The 24,540-nt window shown below is 36.2% G+C and overlaps 4 protein-coding genes across 7 annotated transcripts; 2 read left to right on the forward strand and 2 right to left on the reverse strand.

Moving 5' to 3' along the window:
• Positions 3,900-10,403, forward strand: LOC109711828 (disease resistance protein RGA2-like). 2 transcript variants are annotated; one of them, XM_020235098.1, is made up of 4 exons: positions 3,900-3,938; positions 4,037-4,049; positions 4,419-8,431; positions 10,027-10,403. In XM_020235098.1, exon 3 carries the CDS (start codon positions 4,459-4,461, stop codon positions 8,263-8,265), a length of 3,807 nt encoding a protein of 1,268 aa, XP_020090687.1. In that variant the 5' UTR covers positions 3,900-3,938; positions 4,037-4,049; positions 4,419-4,458; the 3' UTR covers positions 8,266-8,431; positions 10,027-10,403. The 2 variants fall into 2 exon arrangements, with proteins under 2 accessions (XP_020090687.1, XP_020090686.1); XM_020235097.1 differs by having other exon boundaries at positions 3,903-3,938; positions 4,037-4,096.
• Positions 10,905-14,235, reverse strand: LOC109711832 (transmembrane 9 superfamily member 12-like). 2 transcript variants are annotated; one of them, XM_020235104.1, is made up of 3 exons: positions 14,158-14,235; positions 13,515-13,899; positions 10,905-13,199 (listed from the first exon to the last, which is right to left on the reverse strand). In XM_020235104.1, the coding sequence occupies exon 3, from the start codon at positions 13,112-13,114 to the stop codon at positions 11,162-11,164; it is 1,953 nt and encodes a 650-aa protein (XP_020090693.1). In that variant the 5' UTR covers positions 13,115-13,199; positions 13,515-13,899; positions 14,158-14,235; the 3' UTR covers positions 10,905-11,161. The 2 variants fall into 2 exon arrangements, with proteins under 2 accessions (XP_020090693.1, XP_020090692.1); XM_020235103.1 differs by lacking the exon at positions 14,158-14,235 and having other exon boundaries at positions 13,515-14,011.
• On the reverse strand, positions 15,343-18,393 carry LOC109711831 (transmembrane 9 superfamily member 12-like). 2 transcript variants are annotated; one of them, XM_020235100.1, is made up of 2 exons: positions 18,222-18,393; positions 15,343-17,727 (listed from the first exon to the last, which is right to left on the reverse strand). In XM_020235100.1, exon 2 carries the CDS (start codon positions 17,629-17,631, stop codon positions 15,643-15,645), a length of 1,989 nt encoding a protein of 662 aa, XP_020090689.1. In that variant the 5' UTR covers positions 17,632-17,727; positions 18,222-18,393; the 3' UTR covers positions 15,343-15,642. The 2 variants fall into 2 exon arrangements, with proteins under 2 accessions (XP_020090689.1, XP_020090690.1); XM_020235101.1 differs by lacking the exon at positions 18,222-18,393 and adding an exon at positions 18,111-18,217.
• LOC109711222 (GPI-anchored protein LLG1-like) lies at positions 21,558-23,865 on the forward strand. The gene is made up of 3 exons (XM_020234157.1): positions 21,558-21,887; positions 21,977-22,033; positions 23,176-23,865. Exons 1-3 carry the CDS (start codon positions 21,806-21,808, stop codon positions 23,526-23,528), a joined length of 492 nt encoding a protein of 163 aa, XP_020089746.1. The 5' UTR covers positions 21,558-21,805; the 3' UTR covers positions 23,529-23,865.

Raw genomic sequence — 24,540 nt, forward strand, 5'->3', positions numbered from 1 at the left:
TACTAATCTAAAAAATTAGGTCAAGTCACGACCACATCAACGCCACGTATCGACTTTCATCAATTATAATGGAAGATTGATAGTAGGGACCCAACTGAAAAAAATTTTGTAGATTGAAAACTTATTTGATAAAAAATGTTGGCGACCCAATTGAAAAATCAGGAGCAGATTGGAAACTATTGGTCTATCGGTGTAATTCCCACCCTCCCAAATGCTAAAGTGAACGGTGTGGCTCCATGTTCACTTTCCATCTGAGTTTTCATTATATGTAACTAGTGAAAGCATTCGTGCGTTGCAACAAATCAATTTTGCAAAAATAAATAAATAAAAAAAACTGAATAAAAAAATAGTAAAATATAAAAAAATGAAAAAAGAAGTCAAATTAAGAATAAAAAATAATAAGAGTAGAATATATTAAGAATAAAGCATAAGAAAGATAAAAAAAAAAATTAGAGCAAAACCATAGAAATAATAAATTATATTTATAGCATCAATAAAAGTTAAAAACTAAAATGTCACATGTTTTATATTTCGAGCCAGAAATTATAATTAATTAAAGTTTGAAAAACTAAAGTGTCTCATGACTTTTAATTTGTTATAATGTATTAAAATTTGAGAACTAAAGTGTTACGCATCTTATAGCTTGAGGACCAAAAGTGTAATTTATCCTTTTAATATATATATTTTTTCAGACGAAGTAAGGATTGAGCATCGATTGATTTTCTTCAATTATATGATTTTATTCGAAGAAAGAACTTGCTAAATTATCTAATAAAATTTAGAATACTTAGTTGTTAAAATTAAAAATCAACAAATCATATTTTAAATACTTTAAAAAATTCTGAATGTAAAATTAATCGCTTATCAAACTATAAATATGATAGTAAAATTTAAAATATCTATTAATTGTCAATTCAAGAAAAGATGAGAGAAAAGATGAAAGAGAAGAATTGGAATGTAAAAAAAAAAGAGAAAAGAAAATAGGCCCCAATCCCACCCCACATTCCCCAAATTAATGTGGGGGCGCCACGTAGGAATACGACTCAAGCTTCATTTATGTAATAGAAGATAGATAGATAGATAGAAAGATAATAGATAGGTAAATAATAGATGTAATTGATGATAAATGAAAACTAGAGTCAACCAAGCTTTTATATATATATATATATATATATATATATATATATGTAAGTATACAAGTACCAAGCGGTTGGTACTATCGAGTTTTCGATTGTTGAATAAAAGGATGTGCGATTAAGATGATAGTAGTCTTCTAAGATTGAGTGGGTGGTTGGTTGAATAGTATAATGTAACGAGTGAAAATGATCAAAGGGTAAATCTAGCGTCACGAAACTATATAGTACTAAGAGTTTGGTACTATCGATAGTATAGTAGCTGGACTCTCTCTCTCTATATATATATGTAGAGAGAGAGGACGTCTCCTATACTTTCGAAAGTACGAAGACCTTCATATTTGTTAGTTGTTTTTGATGATGGAGTATCTGATTCGGTGATCGGCTCCGTTAGGCATGATTTACACTATTAAAACTATTTAAAACCAAATTTTATATTTTTCAGCATCATTTACCAAGTGATTAAAGAGTCTAAAAAATGACTATTTTAACGGCCGATGTGGGACGTTTGAAAATTCAACTGTGTAGAAAAATTCAAATTACATGAAACTTTAATAAAAAATTCTACTTAACATCAAGAACAAGAACAATACTTCCGATTTGAAATTTAATTTTTTCATCACTATTTTTTGTAAGATTTTTATTTTAGCCGTTCATTTTAAACCTACTCGTTCGCTAGATAAATAAAGTCAAAAAACTATGAAATTTAATATGGTTTCTAAATAGTTTTGATAACGTAGATCATGTCTAATGGAGCCGATCGCTGAATCGGATGTTCCATCATCGAAAACAACTTACAAGTACGAAGANCTATTACATATATTATATTAAATACTTATCACTTTATTATATTATATAACTTTAATATATTTAATTCATAAATATAAATTATAATAATAATATATATAGCCTAATAATTAATATAAATTATAAATAAATAATATATAGAATACATAATAATAATAATAATAATAATAATAATACTAATAATAAAAATAAAATATACTTTTTCTTTTCAACCATTCAACCAAACAACTATAACTGAAAATTAGTTTTCTTTTCCTACAAACCAAACACTAAAAATCGTAAAACAAATTTTCCACGAAAAACTTTTTTCCACGAAAAACTTTTTTTCGCAATTTTACGTCAAACCAAACAGCCCCTTATTCCAATATGGACTACAGTTAAGGGGTCTCCGTCCATTGGTTATTTAGCAACGGCCGATTGCTGGAGTGGGGCCCACCAATCACTGATGTAAACGCCCACCCGCGTACTCGCCTACCTTGGCCCGCGTAAACCGCCAACAGGCCATCTGTAAGGTCCGATTCCATCTCCTAATTTTCTTCTATGCGCATATCCTGTTTGATGCTTTGCCTCAACGACATACCTTCTATTAAATATTCTGGGAAAAAAAAAAAAAAAAAACTTGACATATCCTAGTCCTTTATTCGCTGGAATAGATTATCCATTATCATTATTATTATTATTATATTATTCTTAATATTATTATATGCCTTCTTAACAGAACTAATGCCACATCTAGTCTTATTGAGAAAAAAAATTTCCAATCTAGCCATTTTTTTTAAAAAAATTTCTAATCTAGCCTTTTTTTGGTGGATTAGAAAATAAAAATGACTTAAGAGCATTTATATGTTAATTAGGAGAGAGAAAATTTTTCTCTCTCTTTCCTCTCAATTAATTCTTATAATAATAACAATAATTAAAATTTAATATTTAATAATAATGACATTATTATTACTGAATGATAATTTTATTATTATTATTATTATTATTACTAATATTTAGTACAAGTGGTAAAGCATTTGGTGGTTGGTATTTGAAGTTCTAAGTTTGAATTATTATTATTCCAGCTAAATTTATTTCTATAAAAAATAAATGAAGAGGATAGCATCATGCTATCTTTCTGAAAAAAAATATTCAATAATAATAATATTTATTATTATTAAATATTAATTTTTAATAAATATTATTATAACAAAAATTAATATTTTTAAATATTAGTAGGGTGGGAGGAGAGAGAGAAAAAAATTTCTCTCTCCTAGTTAGCACATAAATACTATTAAAGTTATCTTTTATTTTTTAATTATCAAAAGAAGGCTAGGTTAGAAATTTTTTTTAAAAGAGGCTAGATTGGATTTTTTTTTTTCTAATAAGGCTATACATGGCATTAGTTCTTCTTAACATCTCATTTACGCAATTTCCAGTGTGACCTATTTTTCCGATGGAAAAGAAAGAAAAAGGAAAATCACATGTTGTGGGTTCCAATGTTGCTTTTTCTATGGCTTTTTTGGAGGTACATGTCCTATTTTATGCATTCGGTCGATTTCATGTCGGTTCGTGAATGAATGAAACTCCGGGGAAGGATAGACGTCAACTAAGCTTTCCTGGAAGCTTCCTGGAAGCTGCAGTGCCAACTTGCCTAGCGGACCCGGGACAACTCGGAAGAACTTCTTGCCTAGACTTGGTCTACCGTGTCATCTGTACATCCAGCAATCCTTTTTTTTTTTTAAGAAAGAAGCTATCTGTGTGTTCAAAAATAGGATGTAAATCTTACGCTTCACCCATTTTAGATTGAAATATTTTTTTTAAAAATTTTAGTATAAAAAATAAGATTGTCATAAGACTAGTGTAATAAAATTAATTCTTGAATGAGGTTTAGGTGTATAAGTACCATAGCTGATCTGTTTATTTACTTGAAATTAGTCAGTAGGATCACATGCACACACACCCGACTTTTTGCATGAAACAGCATTTGGACCCGAGACCTGGCGCTCGACGAAGATGGTAAGCAGTAGAAATTCTTGTATGTTTTCTTTCAATCAATTCTTTAGCTATCAATAAGATTTCTGATCCAATTTTGCTTTTTTCTTTTGTTTGCCAAGTCCATTACAGCAGGTCTAAGCAATGCTCCATTACCCTCGAGGCCCTGATGCCTCACCCATGTAATTTAATTAACCTTCTGAATGAACGAAGCGGGTGACATGCTACCTTTTTCTCTCTCTCAAAAAAAAAAAAAAAAAAAAAAAAAAAAAAAAAAAAAAAAAGAGCAGTGCCAATAAGTGACATTGCTGATGCAATGGTTGTCAAAGACAGAAAAGTCGAATATTGGAAAAGTCAAATACTGTGATATATATATATATATATTTTTTTGTAAATATTTGTTTCAAATTAAGTTATAGGGTAGCAATGTGTGTCCCTGCAGTCTAGTGTTCAACTGATAGATTCAACCTTTCTTTCCTCTTTCTCTCATTTGCTCCACTCTAGAATTGTGTACGTCGTGGTGAAGAAGCATAGCTCGTCGGGGATGGCGCTGGCTTTCATAGCTTCGTCTGCGGCATCTGCGATCATCGAGAATTTAGTTAACATGGGTTTTTCCTACGTCGGCAACCATCAGGCGCCGAGAGGCATGGAGGAGGAGCTTCAAAGACTGCGGCAAGCGCTTCCGCAGATCAAAGCGATCTTGGGTGCTGTCGAGGGGGAACAACAGATGGCGGAACGGAACGAAGCGCTGGAAGCATGGATGTGGCAATTCAGAGATGCTGTTGAAGAGGCGGAGGACGTGCTTGACGAGGTGGAGTACTACGAGATAGAGAAGAGAGTGCAAGCTCCAGATGACCAGGTGCGTGGCACTATCTCCAAACTGAAGAGAAAAATCTCTAGTTTCGTTAGTCCTTCCTTTAGAAATGACACCTTGAAGAGGTTGAGCGAGGCCGTGAAGGGGTTAGATAGGGTTGCTGCCGGTATGGGGCCTTGCCTTCAACTCGTTGGCGGGTTGTCTGGTTATGGTGTTAAGCGTCGGCAATTTGATGAAATCAGAAATTCTCGCGAGACTAGCTCCTTCCTACTGGAAAAGGAGGTGCTCGGACGAAAGACGGAGAGCGACAAGATAATTGAATGGTTGATCAAACCGACAAGCGATGAGCCTGAGTCTCTTGCCACTGCTGATATCTCTGTCTTTTCAATTGTTGGCATCGGCGGGATGGGGAAGACTACTCTTGCGCAATTAATCTACCGCAATGAGAGAGTACAACAGTACTTTGACCAAACTATGTGGGTTTGTGTGTCTGACATCTTTGATGCAGCGGTGCTAACCAGTAAGATCCTGCAAGAAATGACCAAGCACAGCCCTAATGCCCAGAATCTAAACACACTCCAGGAGATGCTTATCGAGAAGTTGATCTCGAAAAGGTTCCTGCTAGTACTAGATGATGTTTGGAATGACGATAATAGGATGGAGTGGGAGAAGTTCGTGGCTCCTTTGAAATTTGGACGAAGAGGAAGCAAGATCCTGTTGACAACTCGAATGGATTCGGTAGCGGATATGGTTGCAAGAGTTGTGGAATGTAAAAAAGAATATTTAAAGCTAGAAGGGTTGAAAGAGAGTGATTATATGTTGCTTTTCAATAAGCATGCATTTGCAAATGTGGACCCAAATGATCATAAAAACTTGCAATCGATTGGTAAGCAAATAGCAGAGAAGTTTAGAGGATGTCCATTGGTTGCGAAGGTCATGGGGGGGCTACTTAATTCCTGCATGGACTATAACTATTGGAAAAGGATGTTGAGTGACAATATTGTGAATTTACAGCAAGGTGTGAACGGTACCATGGAAGTTTTAAAATTGAGCTATCACCACCTTCCAACAGACTTGCAGCTTTGCTTTAGACATTGTAGTTTATTTCCTCAAGATCATCACTTTGAAGGGAGTGAATTGATCTATATGTGGATGGGTTTAGGGTTTGTCCGGCAGTGCGGAAACCAGAGTCCAGAGGATATTGGAAAAGAATATTTAGCTCAACTAACAAGAAAATCTTTTTTTGATATCTTATACGAAGATGTCTATGTTATGCACGACTTGCTGCATGACTTGGCACAATCTGTTTCTTCAAAGGAATGCTTGAGGAGAAAAGGTGATAGTTTAAGGGATATCTCGAAAACAATTCGTCACGTATCAATTGAAACGACAAGCTCTCTTCTGATCAGAGAGATCTCATGTCTCAAGAACTTACGCACCCGCACCCTTATCTTACATATTAAAAAGGATAGGAACCGCGATATAGATCATGCACTTATACTTGGTCACGTTCTAAAAGAGTTGAAAAGTCTACGCTTGTTGTGCATAACTGCAGATTACTTGTGCAAATTGCCGGATGCACTTGATACTTTAATACACCTTCGCTACCTGTCTTTTCAGCCTGAAAGTGATTTCAATAAAAATTTACCAGAGTGGTTTTCACAGTCAGTCTGTAGGCTCTATCACCTCCAAGTATTGGATATAAGATTTCCCCCAGAAATGATTTGGAATATTGATAAGAATAGTATTACGGAAATTAATGGCCTGAGCGATCTGGTTAACTTGCGGCTTTTGAATGTTCCTCATGGTTTGATGACCAAGATTCGTTGGATCGGAAAACTAACTTCCCTTCAGAAGTTAAGAAACTTCCATATCCGAGTAGAGAGCGGTTACAAGATAGGCGAACTGAAGGACCTTGCGGAACTTAGTGAAATAGATGTTGGTAATCTTGAGAATGTGAGGAGTTCTGAAGAGGCCGTAGAGTCCAAGTTGAATGAGAAAGAGAACCTGAGTTCCTTGTCATTAAATTGGTCTGGAGGACGCTCTAGTGCTCCTGAGGTGGATGAGCAGCTTCTTGACAACCTTCGACCGCATATCAATCTCCAGACTCTGTCAATTGAAGGATATATCGGTGTTAGATATCCATGTTGGATGACAGATTTCTGTCTCCCCAATTTAACATCAATCCACCTGCGCTGCTCCAGATTAGAGCAATTCCCACCTCTTGGGCAGCTACCTTTACTCCGGAATCTTGGTCTGTTCAATATGGCGGCAATCAAACGAGTAGATTGGTCAGTCTATGGAAGTGCCGATGGCTGTGCCTTTCCATTTTTGGAAAAAATGACATGTTTTACCATGCCAGCATGGGAGGAGTGGCTTACAGCTGCAGATGGCTGCCCTTTCCCTCAACTTAAAATACTAAATATTTCAGATTGCCCTAATTTGAGGGGAATGCCCACTCTACCTCTTAGTCTAAGAGAATTGACTATTCATAATGTGGGAATAACTGCAATTCCAGCAATGTATCGGGATAATAGCAACGATAATAATAGTGCGTCATCATTTGAATTAGCACCTTCCCTGTGTATCGAAAATAGCCCAAGCCTACCATCGATAGATGGATTCCTACTGCAGCAACAAGAATATTTTCAGGCTCTTAGGATTTTATCCATCGAAAGATGTGAAAGGCTTGTGCATCTGCCGCCAGAGTGGTATGCGAACCTCTTCTCCCTCGAAAGGCTGACTATAATAAAATGCCCAAAGTTGATAACTTGTGAAATCCAAGACAGCAACCTGCCCTCGGCAATCCAATCCCTTTCTTTTGGATTATGTGGTGGCCTCTATGCGTCATTGCTCGGGCGGTTACCGTATCTCGCTTCTCTCACAAGTTTGACATTACATGAATGTGCAATCACAACATCCCTTCCCGAGGCAGAAGTATTTGCAAGATTGGCATCGTTATCAAGGCTGCAGATATGGAATTGCAAAGAGTTGGCATCATTTGGTGGGATAGAAGCTCTTGCATCCCTCAAATACTTGTCAGTCAAAAGATGTGACAAGCTCATCACTGTTTCGTTGTTGCAGCCGCCACTGGGCGCTGATGTTAGCCAGGGAGGTGCAGTGGCCTCCTCCTTGAGGCTTGACCATCTTGATATCGACCAGCAATCACTCCTGTCCATGGAGCCACTAAGAAACCTCTCGTCCACTAGAATATTGACTCTTGCTGGTTCTTCCCAGCTCACATCCTTACCAGAGCAATGGCTGTTGCAAAATCGTTCCTCCCTCCAATGTCTAATAATACGTAATGCAGCTTCTCTTCAGTCCCTACCCCCAAGCATGACGAGCCTCTACTCCTTACAGAAATTGACTTTATATTGGGCTCGTTCGATTCAGTCGCTTCCAGAGTTCCCTGCGTCACTGAGTTCTCTAACAATTGGTGGATGTCACCCGGTGTTGGAGGAGCGGTGCCAAAAGGATACAGGCCTTGATTGGCCTAAGATTGCCAACATTCCTCATGTGACTATTACAAAGGAATAAGGCATCTCGGATTCCTACTAGTAGATTCAAGCATGATTATTATTCAGACCAACCCAAAATTTATGTTGTTATCTGGCAATCAAATTCTCAAGTGATCTTGATTTCTCACTATAAATGGCTGTAACGTGAACCTTGGTATCTTACGGCTCAGACCAATTCATTCATGGTAGGTTGGTCTAATTGTTGTGCTGCTTATCAATTTACTGCCATATGGCTATCCTTCAAGTTTTAAGGTGCCGCAGGTATAAACGGGGTGTCGGCCCCCGGTGCCGCGGCACATACCTTCGTATCGCGCGAGACAGTGTGATACGCGGGTCGTGCGATACGCAGGTGGGTGCGGCGGCACTGTGCCATGCCGGTACTCTTTTTTTTTTTATTTGCTTTTTTACTCTTTTTTTTTTAGGGTATCCGAAGCATCCTAGGTACCCCATACCCCCAAAGATATTGCAAATCGAAAATCTACTTATTAGATAAGTCAAAAAAATTATAATTTAAATTTTTTGTTTATCAATATACGCGCAAATTCTTAATTTACCATCACTGACATATATTTTTTCTTCACAAATTATTTTATCAAAATTTATTGCACTGCGAAATCTTTGACAAATTAGGAAATTAAAATCGAACTCAATAAATAAATTTTGAGGTACATTAAATATAAAATTTTATTTTTGCGTTAGAAGATTAAAAATATTGATAAAATTAAAAACTAAATTAAATCAATTGATACTTAAATTTATTTAATTTATTTGTCATATAATTTATTGGTTTATTTTTTTTAATAGATCTAATAATTTTTTAAAAAAAAATAATTAAAAAATAAAATTTTCAAATAATTTTTAAAATTATTTTAAAGATTATTTTTTTGTATTTCATAAAAGTAAGACTGTAATATGATCAAAAGAAAAAAAAGAAAGAAAAATATCTTTGCATTTTAAAAATTATAACTTGTAAAAATTTTTATTTTATATCAGGTATAGTTGTACTTTACATACAAAAAAACTTACAAGTATATTAATTAATGAGTATAGTAAGCTATACATAGCAAATATTTATAATTATTTGATTAAATCTTTCAAAATAATATTATAAAAGCTTATTGGAATTAAAAAAAACTGAAATAAATCCGTACCAAAACGTGCCAATAGGAGGTCATGCGTATTCATCGGCACGCAAGCGTACCATATGTCGGTACGTAAGCATGCCGGTGCCGTACCGTGCCGTGCTAGGCAGACATGCACACTCACGGCACTTTAAACCTTGGTCTCCTTTATATATTAATGTGGGTCTTTTATTTTTTTTGTTCAGTTCAACTAGGCCAGATGTCTTTTTGTCAATTATGCAAAAATAGTCTGTTTCATTTCTAATTTTTGCAGTGTCTTTGTTAATGGACTTATCTGCAAGAATAATCAACTAGTATACACCTCTCATCTTCATCAATGGTAACATGGAAGAGGTACTAAAAATAATTATGTTTAGAATTTAGTTAAAAGATCTTTCTAAACTTTTTTGTATTTGATGTTTTAGTAAGCGGTGTTGGCCTAATTAAATTTGCCATAAGAATATGCAAGTTGAATGTTTGAAGGTCCCTATTCTAGTTTATGCCGTGATCACGATGCAGTATTCTCGTAGGTTTGGATATAAGTTAGGTTTTGTTGCTAAAGCCAGCTTGTCCATAGAAGTTTCCTTTTGCTTTCTTATGCTTTATTAAATCAGAAACTAACTAGTTCATCCGGCTATTTTATTTTCTCTGCATTGCAGCTAGCGCAGTAAAGATCGCAATGGGCAATGGTTACCTTCGAAGGGCTTTGTATTATGAGCTAAGTTTTTATTAAGAATAGCTAACATTTGTCGTTCACGACCATTCTAGTGTTGTTTTATTATGCCAAAACAACTGATTAAATGGCGTTACAATATGCATGTGCTTGAGATGCTGCTACCCATGACAAAGAAAATGCAAATTTTCCAGTTGATATCACACATGTAAAAGCTCAGATTTATCGGATTTTACTTGGCTGACGATGTTGAAAATAGCTTTCTAACTACTATCTTTGGTGTGAGGAAACTATTGGTTTGCTTTGAATTTCACAGGCTGAACTTTCGAAGATACCGCAAAAAGTATGTTGATATTTCAATTCGAGTAGTTTGCGCAAAATATGTATGTCATTGTGTTTTACTTGTACTGTAGTGGCTCTCTACTAATGAGGAATGATGTGCTATGGAGTTTACATGTATGATACATATTGGGGAAGGCTCCAAATTATCCACAATTCACCTACTTGAGTTCGAAAGTTCATAATTTTCTTCTTTTTTTTCGTAATTAACATACTTTCCTGCGGAGATTGCCTTAGCATTACTTTTACATGCTCGAATTCCCTCTGAATTATGAATATTGGTTCCATTTTATGTGCTTCATTAAAGGTAACTTATGAGAGGTGATGTCTATAGTAGATTAATTCTGAGTATCATCAAAGATCATCGCATGCTTCCTTTGAATCTTCCAATCTGTATAGGCTGAGCCTGTGTCTATTCAATAACTACTAGAGCCTTAATAACCATATTATCTCAGTTCCAACTAATGCAGCCTAATTATCAGAAGCTAGAGCTACTGGAATTGACAGAAGCACAATGCATCCAAATGAGAAAAAAAAGCAATGGAAAGGTAAATTTTACTTCTTTGGAACTTAAAAAAGTATGTCTTACAGTAACACATACATTGAAACAAATGCCAATGACAAAACATTATGGAAAACAGATAATGGCCTGAGCCTCTTAGAGTTGAAAATGCAAGTAAGAGTGTCCTGCTAGGTTCCAGCTTTAAGGATGTGCGAGATAAGGGATTTAAGAGAACCTGTTCGAAAGCAGTGACAATGTTGTAGCTAAGAGAAGAGGAAGTCTAATCAATCTTAACAGAGGAGAAGATATAATGAACGAAATAGAATGACATCAAGAAGCCGATCGATCCAGTGGCTAGCAAAATGGCGAAAGCCGTGATCAGGGAATAGCCAAGGTAGAGTGCAGCTGAAACAGGGCCACTCAAGCTCCTAAGCTCAAACACCAGGTAGTTGATGGAGTATAAGAAAACATAGAACGAAACGGAGCCGGAAGCAAAGAAAGCTTTCCACCACCACCTCCAATCCTCCACACAAAGATTCATGTAAGTGAGGACCACAGAGACTTCGCCGCAGACGATGAGGAGCAAAATAAGGACAACAAGTAGGAAGCCGAACACGTAATAGAACCTCCCTAGCCAAATGCTAGAGAGGATGAAGAAGAGCTCGATGAAGAGGGTACCAAAGGGTAGTGTTCCGGCGCCGAGAACAAGGAACCAGGAAGGGTAGCTGCGTTCGGGGATCTCTCGCGGTATTTGGTTGGTTCGGACAGGGATTTCTATGTCCTTGGCTTTTTCGCCTAAGGAACCTCCCCAGAGGGTAAGAGGCACTGAGATGCAGAACCACATGGCTAAGAGAATGATGAATAATGAGACAGGGAGAGCTCCGGTGCTCTTGCTTCGCCAAAGTATGAAGTTCAATGCGGTTAGAACCACGAATACTATGCCTGAGAAGAAGCAGGCAATTGACCAGGAAACCAACTTCCATCCTTTGGAGCTTCCTTTTATGGTCTTCCAGAGCCTAACTCCGACATAACCAGCTGTGACTCCGAGGACTAGATAGAGAAGAATCATCCCCGTCAAGAGCATTCCTCGCATGGCAGGAGACAAGAATCCGAGAGCGGCAAAGACGATTGTAACAACTGCCATGCCCAGAATCTGAATGCCGTCTCCAACCATCACGCAAAGCAGTAATGCGCAAGTTGGTTCTCTAAAGACCTCGCCCACGACGAGTTTCCAGCCCAATTGCTCCTCGTTCATCTGAGCTTGGGCTTCTTTATCCATCTCCTCATATCTAGTCAGATCCCGCCGAACGGTTCGAAGGAATATAATAAGCACTATGCCGGCCAGGAAAAAGATAACCGTCAAGGAGTTTATGATCGAGTACCAATGGACATTCGCGCCTTCCATTTTCAAATACGCGTCCCACCGCGAGGGCCATTTGATGTCGCTCTTCACAAACTCGACTTCATAGGTAAACGCGATCCTCTCATTCTCCCAAATCACCTGAGACTTGTCGAGATCAATCGGGCAGTTTATAGGGTCGATTTTATCATACATTTTGAGCTTCAACATGGTATCGGGATCGCGCTTCACGCTGCAAGGAATAACTTCAAACCCGACAATCTGATAGCCCTTCTTGTTATCATCCTGAACCACTCCGAGACCGTCTTCGCTAGCGATGACAGCCACACCATTCCCTTCGTACTCATGGACCAAGACCTTAAACTTCAAGTGATTAACGATGTACGCGTCGGAGCTTCCTGATGAGGTGTAGCCGACGGGAAATCCGGTCCATTGGATGGTAACGCCATTTTGTTCGATGAACCTCATTACAGGGAGGTTGTCGAGGATCACGTTGACCTGATAGAGATCGCGGGCCCTCTGCTTTAAGAGATTGGCCTCCTGCTGATCTAGCGGGTTGGTGGTACAAAGATAGAGGGACTCGTTGACGTTGATGCGGAATCGGTATGGAGAGTTGTCGATCTGATCGCCCATCAGGATTTCGCCTAAATTCTCCGCGCTCTTTTTGATTCCGCCTTGGGGACGGCAGTAGGGGAGGCTGTAGTAGCTGAAGGGGAGCTCGGTTTCGATCGACGTGAGCGAGTTGACTTTAACGGAGATGGCTTCGCCTTGCGAGTACGTGTGCATGTAACTTCCAGGAAGGTAGAAGGCGTCGATCGAGTGCGAGTTCAACGCCAGGATAGAGAGGGTCAAGAATATCAAGTAGGAAGACATGTTCAATATCAAGTCCAGTGCTGCAGAGACTGGAAGAATGACTCTTGGTCTTTGAAATGATGGCACTGCGACGAAACCTTATTTCCTGTCTCAAGAACTCTATAATTAGAAAACAGAAGAGAAAAAAAAAAGTTCATAATGGAGGTGACAATGTTAACTATTTATTATGACAAACAAAAACGAGTGCACAAAATCTACTGATTCTTTCGCTATGAATAATTAGCAAAATGCACCAAGACGAGCTCTTTGATTCAAATTAATTCAACAAGACAACGAACAATACCAATTAAATTAGACTGTCGCTTTTTAATTTAATTTTGAAGCGAAAAAAAAAAAAACCAGGAATCTCAAAACAAAATGTAATAGTCAGAATCTCAAAAGGAAAACATAGAAAACGTACCAATCTCTTTATTGCAGAAACGCGAAGACATGCGTGATGAAACAATAGAGTTTGCGAGTTAAAATAACTTTTTGAGGCGCGTAGAAAGAGCATTTCTCGTCCAGTTTTGAGTTTGAGTCAACTAAATTCCTTTTTTCTTTTTTCTTTTTTTTGTTTAAACAGCTAACGTGCATAAATCTTTTTTTTTTGTTGATTCTAAGAAACAACCAATGCGTGCGGCATGAAAAAGAATCAAATTATTATTAATATAGTCATAATTGTGGGAGTTACATGTGCAACTACCGGAGCTATGCAATACAAATTGCCATGCAAAAGGCCACTACTTCGCACGAACTCTTTTAGTTGTTTGTAAGCCTTCGTTGCTGTCACGTAGCAGGGATACCACCTCCCTACTTAACAGAAGCTGAATTTTCCTCTTATTGCAGCGTCGAGAGGATCCAACGCTCTCATCTTCCTAACAACTATCATTCATGTTCTTATTCACGTAGGAAAGAATGTGCTCTTGTGAAATTTTGAAACCGAACGGAGAAAAGTTCGACCAGCAAAGCATTCAACAGCACAACATTTGAGACAAAAAACACAAAAGCCAAATATATATATAAATAAATAAATATATATATATATATATATANAGGGATACCACCTCCCTACTTAACAGAAGCTGAATTTTCCTCTTATTGCAGCGTCGAGAGGATCCAACGCTCTCATCTTCCTAACAACTATCATTCTGTTCTTATTCACGTAGGAAAGAATGTGCTCTTGTGAAATTTTGAAACCGAATGGATAAAAGTTCGTCCAGCAAAGCATTCAACAACATTTGAGAAAAAAAAAAAAAAAAAAAATTATATATAACTTGGAAGTTAAATGAGGAATGAACTTTCTGTTTTTCAACCTTTAGAACAGCTATCCTGAATTTACTCAATATTAAGGTACGGAACTGCAACCAAACCAGGTTGAGCGTAAAAATAAAAAATAAAAAATAAAACCAATTTTCCTGGACCGAAAGGCAATTATAGTCTCTGACGAGTATTTTCAGAGAGTGGTATAATTAACAAAATTGTTTTTTATCAGCTAAAAGTTTTATTATTCTAATAACTATTTATTAACTAAAATTGATTAAATTTAAAGAATTTGATCTTATTCAAATAAAAATAATGGGTAAACATTACCCTTCTTAATATTTAAAATGCGTACGTACAGCAACAGCACATGCACTTCATCATCTGCTCAATGCAATAACAAAGACATCAACTGCTTGGAGTCCGCGACTAGCAAAGAATAGCAAACAAATAAGCCGAGTATAATGAAATGAAAAAACATTAATTCCGAGTCTTCCCTTCTAGTGCGTTAGTTTACCCCTCTCCTCTCAATTATTAAGCAGCACACACCATGTGAAAATTAGATATTTGAAGATTCAACGCATCACATCCATGAGAGTGAGGAAGCTGTTGATAATTACATGTTGACAACCTGCACGATATTGAAGACTGCTACACATACAAAGATCATCCACAGAAATCACATACGCTAAATAGTGTTAACTGCAAAGCTTAATGAGCACAACAACATAACTCGCCAAAAGAATGAAAAAAAGGGGGGGTCATAGCCTAATATCTTATTCCAGGAAGGATGCTAACCAACTGCAACTGGAACAGAATAATCTAAATTTCTTACTAAATTGATGGATGACCTAAAATATGCCTAAAGGCCGTAAACTGCAAAACTCAATAACCACCACAGTTACCACCAAATAAAAAAAGGAAAAAGAAGGGGAAAACAGAAGAAAATCATAGCATAGTACTCTTTTTCAGGAAGGATGCTAACCAACTGGCAATTGGAAACAGCATAATATGAATTCTTTACTAGATTGATAAAGTTAAATCAAATAAAAATTACATACTTCGACATCTATAAAACCAGCCAAGCCCAACTTACAAAAGTTTAGCTTCATATCTAAAGATAAAATAATAAAACAAAAACCATAAAGACACGTCTGCCAAACACATGGTGAAATTCAGCAAAGAAGATGACGTCAGTGTAAGCTTCACCTTGAACAGTTCAATGTAGTTGGTCGATCCTTATGTCAATTGATAGATTAATTTGAAGTTTAATTGAAGAGACTGACCTTTTAATCTATCTTGACTGAAGAGAACAGATAGTGAACAAAAGAGAGTGAGGTCAGGAAGCCAATGGTCCCAGTAGATAACATGATCGCAAGACACATGATCAGCGAATAGCCAAGGTAGACTACAGCAGAAACAGGCCCACTCAAGCTTCTAAGGTCAAACACCAGGTAGTTCATGGAGTAAAGGAACACATAAAGAGCGACCGAGCCAGAAGAAAAGAATGCCTTCCACCACCACCTCCAGTCCTCAACACATAGATGCATGTAGGTCAGGACCACTGACACTTCAGCGCACACAACAACAAGCAAAAGGAGGACGATGAGTAAGAACCCGAACACATAGTAGAACCTCCCGAGCCAAATGCTAGAGAGAATGAAGAAGAGCTCGATGAATAGGGTGCCAAAGGGTAGTGTTCCAGCTCCCAGTACAAGAAGCCACGATGGGTATTTCCGCGCTGGGATTTCTCTTGGAATTTGGTTGGTCCGAACTGGGAATTCTATAGGCTCAGCCCTAGTTCCTAAGAAACCACCCAAAAGGGTAAGAGGCACCGAGATGCAGAACCACAAGGAGAGAAGAGTGAAGAACAATGAGATAGGTAGAGCTCCGGTGCTGTTGTTTCCCCACAGTATGAAGTTAAGTATGGTGAGAATGACGAATACAACTCCAGGGAAGAAACAAGCAATCGACCAGGAAACTGACCGCCACCCTTCAGAAGTACCTTTGATAGTTCTCCAGAGCCTAACACCAACATATCCGGCAGCAATCCCAAGGAAGAGATATAGAATAATCATTCCAGTCAAGAGCATCCCTCTCGAGGCAGGAGACATGAAACCCAGCGCAGCAAAGACGATTGTCACAACCGCCATACCCAAAATCTGAATTCCATCACCAATCATTACACAAAGCAATTTTGGGCATGTTGGTTCTCTGAAGACATCACCCACTACAAGTTTCCAGCCAGATAGTTCCTCATTCATCTGAGCTTGGGCTTCCTTATCCAGCTCTTCATATCTAGTCAGATCCCTCCGAACGGTCCTCAAGAATATGACAAACACTATACCAGCCAAAAAGAAGATGACCATTAAGGAGTTCATGATTGAGAACCAGTGGACTTTAGCACCTTCCATTTTCAAGTACGCATCCCACCGTGAAGGCCATCTAATGTCGCTCTTCACAAACTCGACTTCATAAGTAAAGGATATTCTCTCTTTTTCACGAATCATCTGAGACTTCTCAAGCTCCAGTGGGCAGTTTACAGGCTCAATTGTATCATAAATGTTAAGCTTCGACATGGCATCAGGATCCCGCTTCACACTGCACGGAACAACTTCAAAACCCACAATCTCATACCCAGACATCTTCGTTTTATCATTCTCAGTAATCACACCCAAGCCCTCTTCGCCAGTGCCAATAATCTGCACTTTACTCCCCTCATACTCATGGACCAAGACCTTAAACTTCAAGTGATTGATGATATAAACTTCAGAACCTCCACTAGGGGAGTACCCAACAGGAAACCCAGTCCACTGAGTGGTCATGCCGTTCTGTTCGGTGAACCTCAGAACAGGAAGGTTGTCGAGGATCATATTCACCTGATAGAGGTCTTGGCTCCTCTGCTTCAAGAGTTTAACCTCATGCTCATTTAGAGGAGTTGTAGTGCAGAGGTAGAGGGACTCGTTCGTATTAACGCGAAAACGATAAGGAGAGTTATCGATCTGATCGCCCATGAGAAGCTCGCCCAAATTCTCGGCGCTTTTCTTGATCCCACCTTGCGGGCGGCAGTAAGGCAGGCTGTAGTAGCTAAAGGGGAGCTCGGTTTCGATCGAGGTGAGGGAATTCACTTTCACCCAAATTTCTTCACCTGGCGTGTAGGTGTGCATATAGCTACCAGGAAGGTAGAAGGCATTGGTCGGAGATGCAAAAAGAAGCAGAGAGACGAAAACAGGTATAATCCAAGAGGAAGACATCTTTGGGAATCGATCGCTCAGCATTTATGCAGATAAATACTTCGGTATCTCAACTTACGGTCTCAGATCTGTCTTCTTAAACCCTAGGTTCATCCAGATCTAGTTGATTTCAATTAAAACCTGTGGGAAAAACAAAGCAAGAGGTAACGAGAAAAACAACAACAACATAAAATCAGATCTCCGGTAACATACTGTAATAACACAAAAGCAGATCTACACATTTAAGAATCTATACAAAGTGAATAAGCAAGCAGCAATCAGATCCTCATGGTAAGTTTACTCCAGATCTGGAGGATGCGATAGAAGATCACAATTTCGATACAGTAAAGGATAAGATTACTCCAGATCTACCATACGCGATAGAAAACCCTAATTATTTGGATTCAGTTATGAGTTCTCGCACGCCTCAAATCGAGAAATGACACTGAAACATATCAAAACAACAAAAGAAAACCTTCGGGAACCCTAATTGAAGCAACAAAATAGATCCAAGCCAAACAAACCTTTGAATCAGCAAAAGAGCCCTAGATTCCTTCAATTACGATCGGGAAAAAGAAAGACCTACAATCGAAAACAGAGACCAAATGAAACCGATCTAGGGTTCGGAGAGTTACCCGATCGCTGAGATTGGATCGAGAACCGTCGAGATCCCGAGAAGAAGCAAGTAATCGGATCGAGGAGGGAGAGAGAGGAGAAGCGAGAAGCGGCTTCGTCGACCTCTTCAGAGAAATAAAAAAATCGAAATGGGGGTGCGTGGAACCTCGTGCTATTGAAGAGCCTAATTAACATCTCCTCCCGATGCGGCATCATACGCACTCGGTATCTCTGATACTCAAATGGACGGCTATGATTACTTAATTCTATTTTGATTTTTTTTGTTTTTGCGTTTATTTCTTTCCAGCCCTTCAATATAAAAAAAAAAAAAAAAAAGGTAAATTTCAAGTACCACTCCTGGGGTTTCGCGCTTTCTTACTTTAATACTCTATAGTTTAAAGTGTATCAAATTAATATCCTGTGATTTTTTTTTTTATCTTTTCGTCAGCTTTTTCGTTAATATTTTATTAAATTATATACAAAAAACTTCAGATATCACACCTAAGTTTATCGAATATTCACTTTGGTATTCTTTAGTTTTAACTTTATCACTAATTTAATAAAAAAATTAATAAAATCGATAATAAAAAAATAAAAATAAAATCACAGAATAATAAATTAATACCATTTAAACCATATGGTATTAAAGTAAGAATGTGTGAAACTATAGAAATAGCATTTGAAATTTTTTCAAAAAAAAAAGTAATTTTATAAATATCCTTCTACATTGAAAAATATTCCGAGAGGACTTAGGATTTAGGATATTGGTATAAAAGAGTGTAGAGTTTAAGGTATTGAAGATAGATTTGTATATTCATAGAGTTATTGATTATATTTTTTACTATAGAGGAATATTTTTATAACATTTTAAAAGTTTAATTGCATTATATTGTACTGTATTTGTATTTATTTTTTACTTCCTATATTATACTATTATTTCTTAAAAAAGCACCACTCAATTATTTTTTTATTCCCTAAAATATGAATAATAAATTTAATAATTTATATAAAAGATGTCAAAATTATTGGTTAAAAGTGACCGAGCATATATTTAATTTATTTTGACATAAATATTAATAAAATATATAATAAAAATAATTAAAAATAATTTGATAGAAGTTTTTAATGGATATATTATGGAGACTTATTCTAATTTTTTTTTACTATTTAACTAGTTTCTCTAAATAAAATTGATAGATCTTTTCTAAAATAATAATTTTGTTCTCAATAATGCAAAGATTAACGAGAAAAAAAATAGTTTACTGATATCTATGAGAAAATAAAATAATACGCGCTAGAAAAAAAAATTTAAAATATAATATAAAAATTTGATAATATTCAATAATATAATAGTGTCTTTGAAATAAAAAGTACAATATAATAAATAAAAATAGCATTAAAATACAGTGTAATGGAGTATAATTAATTCTATTTTAAAGTTTTAGAGAAGCAAGTTTAATTTTGCCATTTTTTTAGTTTAAGCAATACCACTTATGCACCCGTAAAAGGGTATAAATCTTACACTTCTTTATCTAAAGATTAATATTTATTTTTTAAAAAATATTAAAAATCAAAATGCCAAAAGGGTGTAAAATTTACATTTCTTCCTGGGTTATAGAGCTAGCTTTTTTTATATATATTTTCATAACTAGTGTTAATAATTTTGGAAGAAATATTGCTATTTTACTAGGTAATTCAAAAAAAAAAAAAGAAACTGAGGGTCCCTCAACATAAAAACAAGAAAATAATAAAATATGTTAATCAATCCCCCCAATTTATACATCAACTAATAAATAAATCATGCTTTTAAGATTTAATGGCCATAAAAAAATATATATATATGGAGAAGACCATTGGTCAAAATAATCACCCCTATCTAGCTCTACATCCCTTTTGGCCTCTAACTTAAGTTCAGCTTCTTTTGAAATCAGGTCTTTTTTTTATTTATTTTTTATTACATAGAATTTTATATATAAAAGATATTAAAGCGGATAATCGATTGTATGTAAGTTTTTAATCAAAAAAATATATTTGACAATAAAACATAAAACTTTTAAGTATTTTTTTAACTTCCAAAATTTTTTAAATAAGTTATTATCTATTATTTAATTCTATATATGATAATCTAATTTACTATTTACAAAAAATGACAACAAATACCAAACAATATATAAAAATATTTATAACTTTTTGAATAGGATTACAAAGCAAATAAAAATTTGGTTCACTTTGTTTAGGTTTTTTTATAAAGCTGTGGAAATTGTTTTTAGTTCTCGCTTTTTGGTTTCAGTGCCTTTTTTTATATTACTATTGTAACTGAATGGAAAAAAAAAAATATTTATTTATTTTTTTATTGGAACTACGTATTGAATATTTTATGTAATATTTTCAAATTTGAATGGCTCAAATTGCTCTAATGAAAAATACTCAAGAGAGGAAGCACAATGGTAGCTTTCTATTACAAAATGTAGGATGTCAATGGATTTTAAAGGAGAGGGCATTTGTAAAACATACTGTATACTTATAAAAGTATTTATAAAATTTTAAAGCTTAGGAAGACATCTAAATATTTCAAAGATAAAAATGTACAAAAGTTATCTGGACTATGAACCAAATTTTTCAAAATTTTGAGTTTTTTACCTGATCTTTTAATTTATTCGATTTTAATTAATCAATGATTTCTTGACTTTAAAATTTAAATACCTGATTTATTTTTAGAAATTTAGTTAGTATATTTCATATAGATTTCTCAACTATAAATTTATTAAAATAAATAATTATCTTAAATTTTAAAAATAAAATAATATTGACCGATTAAAGTCAAATTGTAACTTCCCAGTAGTCATATATATCGGATGAAAAAGAAGTTATGATTTGATATATAAAATATCTCTATGCTAACAATAATAACTGGACTTAACCTCTTGAACTCATAAAAGTTATTTTATGAGAGACCTCCATGCTAATAATAATAATTTAATAAATTATTATTACTAGCATGTCGGGTCCTTATGAAAAGGAATTCAAAAATTAAATGACCGTTTAGATTAGTTATATTCCCTGTATAGAATTTACGAAGGGAATTTACGAAGGAACAGCGAAATTAGCACAAATAAGTGTCAAAATGGAGAAGGGAATCCCGTTCATTCCAGCTGTTGGAGCTGCACCAACTGCCCGGTCCGGTACCTACAACCACCCGACCCGACCCGACCCGACCCGACCCACTGGCGCATGGGCGCCGGGCGCCGGCGCGCACGCACGCAAGGAAACGAAGCATTTGTAGCCGTCCGATCGAGCATCGACGGATGAAAACGCTCCCGGCCAAAACATCCAACCATTTTGCTTTAAAAATAAATAAACAAATAAATAAATAATCAAACCATTTCACCGGAGGTAACGACTATCACCGTCGCTTTGGGTCTTCGTGCCGCGTTTTTTTCTCCACTCGGTCGTAGTCGTAGCTCATCGATTGTGCCTGTTCTGGCTCTACTCTCTCTTTCTACTCTCTTTTTACTCTCTTTGTGGTTTCGAGCTCGCTCCAAATCGAAAAGCGGAGGCGGCGGAGGAAACCCTAGAAAGATCCTCGACCTCTGGCTACTGAGAGATGGGGATCGATCGAAGCGTCTTCTCGTGGATGCTTCTCTTTGTGGGTTTGAGTGGATTAGCTTCTTGTAGCTTCGTCTCAGGTGGGTAATTCGCTTGTTTTGAGTGATTTGGATTTGTGTTGGAGCTAATTTTTGCTCGATTTTTTTTTTTTTTGGTTATTTTGGATTAGATGACGTGTTAAAGCCGCATGGATCGACGGGACGGAGTTTGTTGCAAGCCAAGAAGAGTAAGTAGCATTTTTTTTTTCTAATTATTATTTTATAGCAATTATTTGTAGACAAAGTTTAGGATAATTCGAGATAGATTACATAATTTGATCTTATATGTTGTTGCATCATTATTACAATTTTTATGTGGATGTCATTTTTTTTAAGAAAAATCTATAATGCATTGGAAGAACGGAACATTGAATCCCTTTTATGCATAAATTAGTGTAACTTAGATCATTGATCTAGAGCATGGAATTTGAAGCGAGAAAATAACTCAGCACTTCCTTGTGGATTTGCCAATTTTGTGGACTTAAGAGTAGATACTTTTGTTACTTGAGTTGATAGGCGTAGGAAGTGACGTTCTTGACAGTTGAGATTTCCTGCCAAATCCGGTCGGAAGAGCTAAGAGTCTTATAAGTAACTATACCATTTGCAGTTTTTAGAATTTTTATCGCAAAACATTGGTTTCGATATTATGTTGCATGCAGAATAGTTGAATGATTCATTGTTTAATAGGACAATTTGGTCAAACGTAAGTGTAGCTACATCGTGTTCAATTATGAGCCTAGGTGCTATTGACCCTCGTTTGAAGATTCGCTGTTTAATGGCCAAAACATATAGAGGCTAGTTGAGTCCGGTCCTAACAAGTTTGATTCTCATCACCGACTCAGCTTTAACCTATCCTGCACTCGAAAACTTTTTTTTCTGAACAATCTGTGATTCTATATGGTTGGTCCGTAAGTTCTGACTTTGTAGATATAAAAATTTTCAAGAAAATTCAACACCCAACAACATGTTTGTGCAAACGTCAAACAATAGTGTTGAAAAACCTTTAAGACAAATATATATATGCACACACACACATACACACACTATGATAACAAAAATTTGCTGTTTATGCAGACTTTTACCTTGCGTGGTGAAGTTTTTAGCAAAATAAATGTGAAGCTTGGTGACCGTGACCTTGGTTTTGCTGAGACGCAAAATCAGATAAACCAATAAGTCAAAATAACTAGTAGAAAACAGGGGCAAAAAGGGCAACTATCATTTAAACTCTGAGAAACATCAGTTACTTGTCTTGTAAGAATCTAAGTTCAAATTCATATTGTTCGTCTTTATTTATTTATTTATTTATTTATTTTTGTTTGTTTGCTATCAGGTTGCTCTATGAGCTTTGAGTTCCTGAACTACACAATCATCACGAGCAAATGCAAGGGGCCGCAATACCCTGCTTCCCTCTGCTGCTCTGCTTTCTTGGAATTCGCATGCCCGTATGCAGATTATTTGAATGATGCCACTACTGACTGCGCATCATCAATGTTCTCTTACATCAACCTAAATGGCAGGTACCCTCCAGGCCTATTTGCTAGTGAGTGCCAAGGAGAAAAGGAAGGGCTTGCGTGCCCCCCTTCTTCCTCGCCCGACGCTGCCGATGCTCCGCATTCAGCTCAAAGACTTACTATAGCTTTGATTGCTTCTATGTGTGCAATTCTTGTTGCCATCCTATTCTAGTGAAGGCCGGAGAGTGTATATCATTTATTGGCTTGTTGCTGAATGGTTGTTGATCTGTTTCAAGTGCACTTGCATTGTTGGTCATGATAATACTTGGTCGGTTTTCTTGTTGGAAGCTTGTAAATTTGATTCCTGGCTAATGACAGGTAACTCTGTGGTAGCCCAAGCTGTTAAGAGTTTTCTATTTGTACTATTTTTGCGCTCGATATGTTCAAACACACATGCTCGCGCTTCACTACCATGTAAAATAGCCAATTATGTTCGATTCAAACTATGATGTACATTTTGTACTATTTTGTATTCGCTGTACTGGGGCGATCATGTGCTGTTACTTCTATTTTTATCTCTTTAAGGAAATGGTATTGAATCTTCTTTGAACTCAAAAATAAATTAGCTGAGCATATCTCAAAGTGCAGTTGTTAAGTAGTTTATGAGCCCATGGAACCTGGATGGTCGGTCGGGAACCTTACCAAACCTATTGCGATGAGAAAATCAAATGGTTTTTTTTTTACTTCTGCACCAAATTTAAGTTTTTGGGTCAGCTAGCAACATGGGTTATGTTTACTAATTTTATCCACTTCTTTTTCGTGTCAAAGTAAACTCCAAAGTAATTTCTTCTCATGGAAATGATTTAGATTCTGCTATAGAGTTTAGTATTATTTTGTATTTGATCGATTACGTATTATTTGAATACATTTATTTAAAAAATCAACAACTTCCCTTTAAATAACTCTTAGTGCTTTCTTTGCTCTTGCAAAATCATTCGCTCAAAATTTGAATTCGCGTGGTTCGACAGCAGAAGCTTCAAATTTCTCGTTGTCACTGTTTTATTATTCCCAGGAAACTAAGTGCCTTTTTCTTTATTGTCTTTTTGAGAGAAATGTAGTAAGCTACTGCTATGTTTAATAATTTTTTTTAAATTAACCTCGAATAGAAATGTGAAGCATTAAAACTTTAAATTAGAAGCCTAATTAGTTTTTAACATTGAGCTTTTAGTTAACATACACTGGAA

The sequence above is a fragment of the Ananas comosus genome, linkage group 6 (assembly GCF_001540865.1).
Source record: "Ananas comosus cultivar F153 linkage group 6, ASM154086v1, whole genome shotgun sequence".
Lineage (NCBI taxonomy): Eukaryota > Viridiplantae > Streptophyta > Magnoliopsida > Poales > Bromeliaceae > Ananas > Ananas comosus.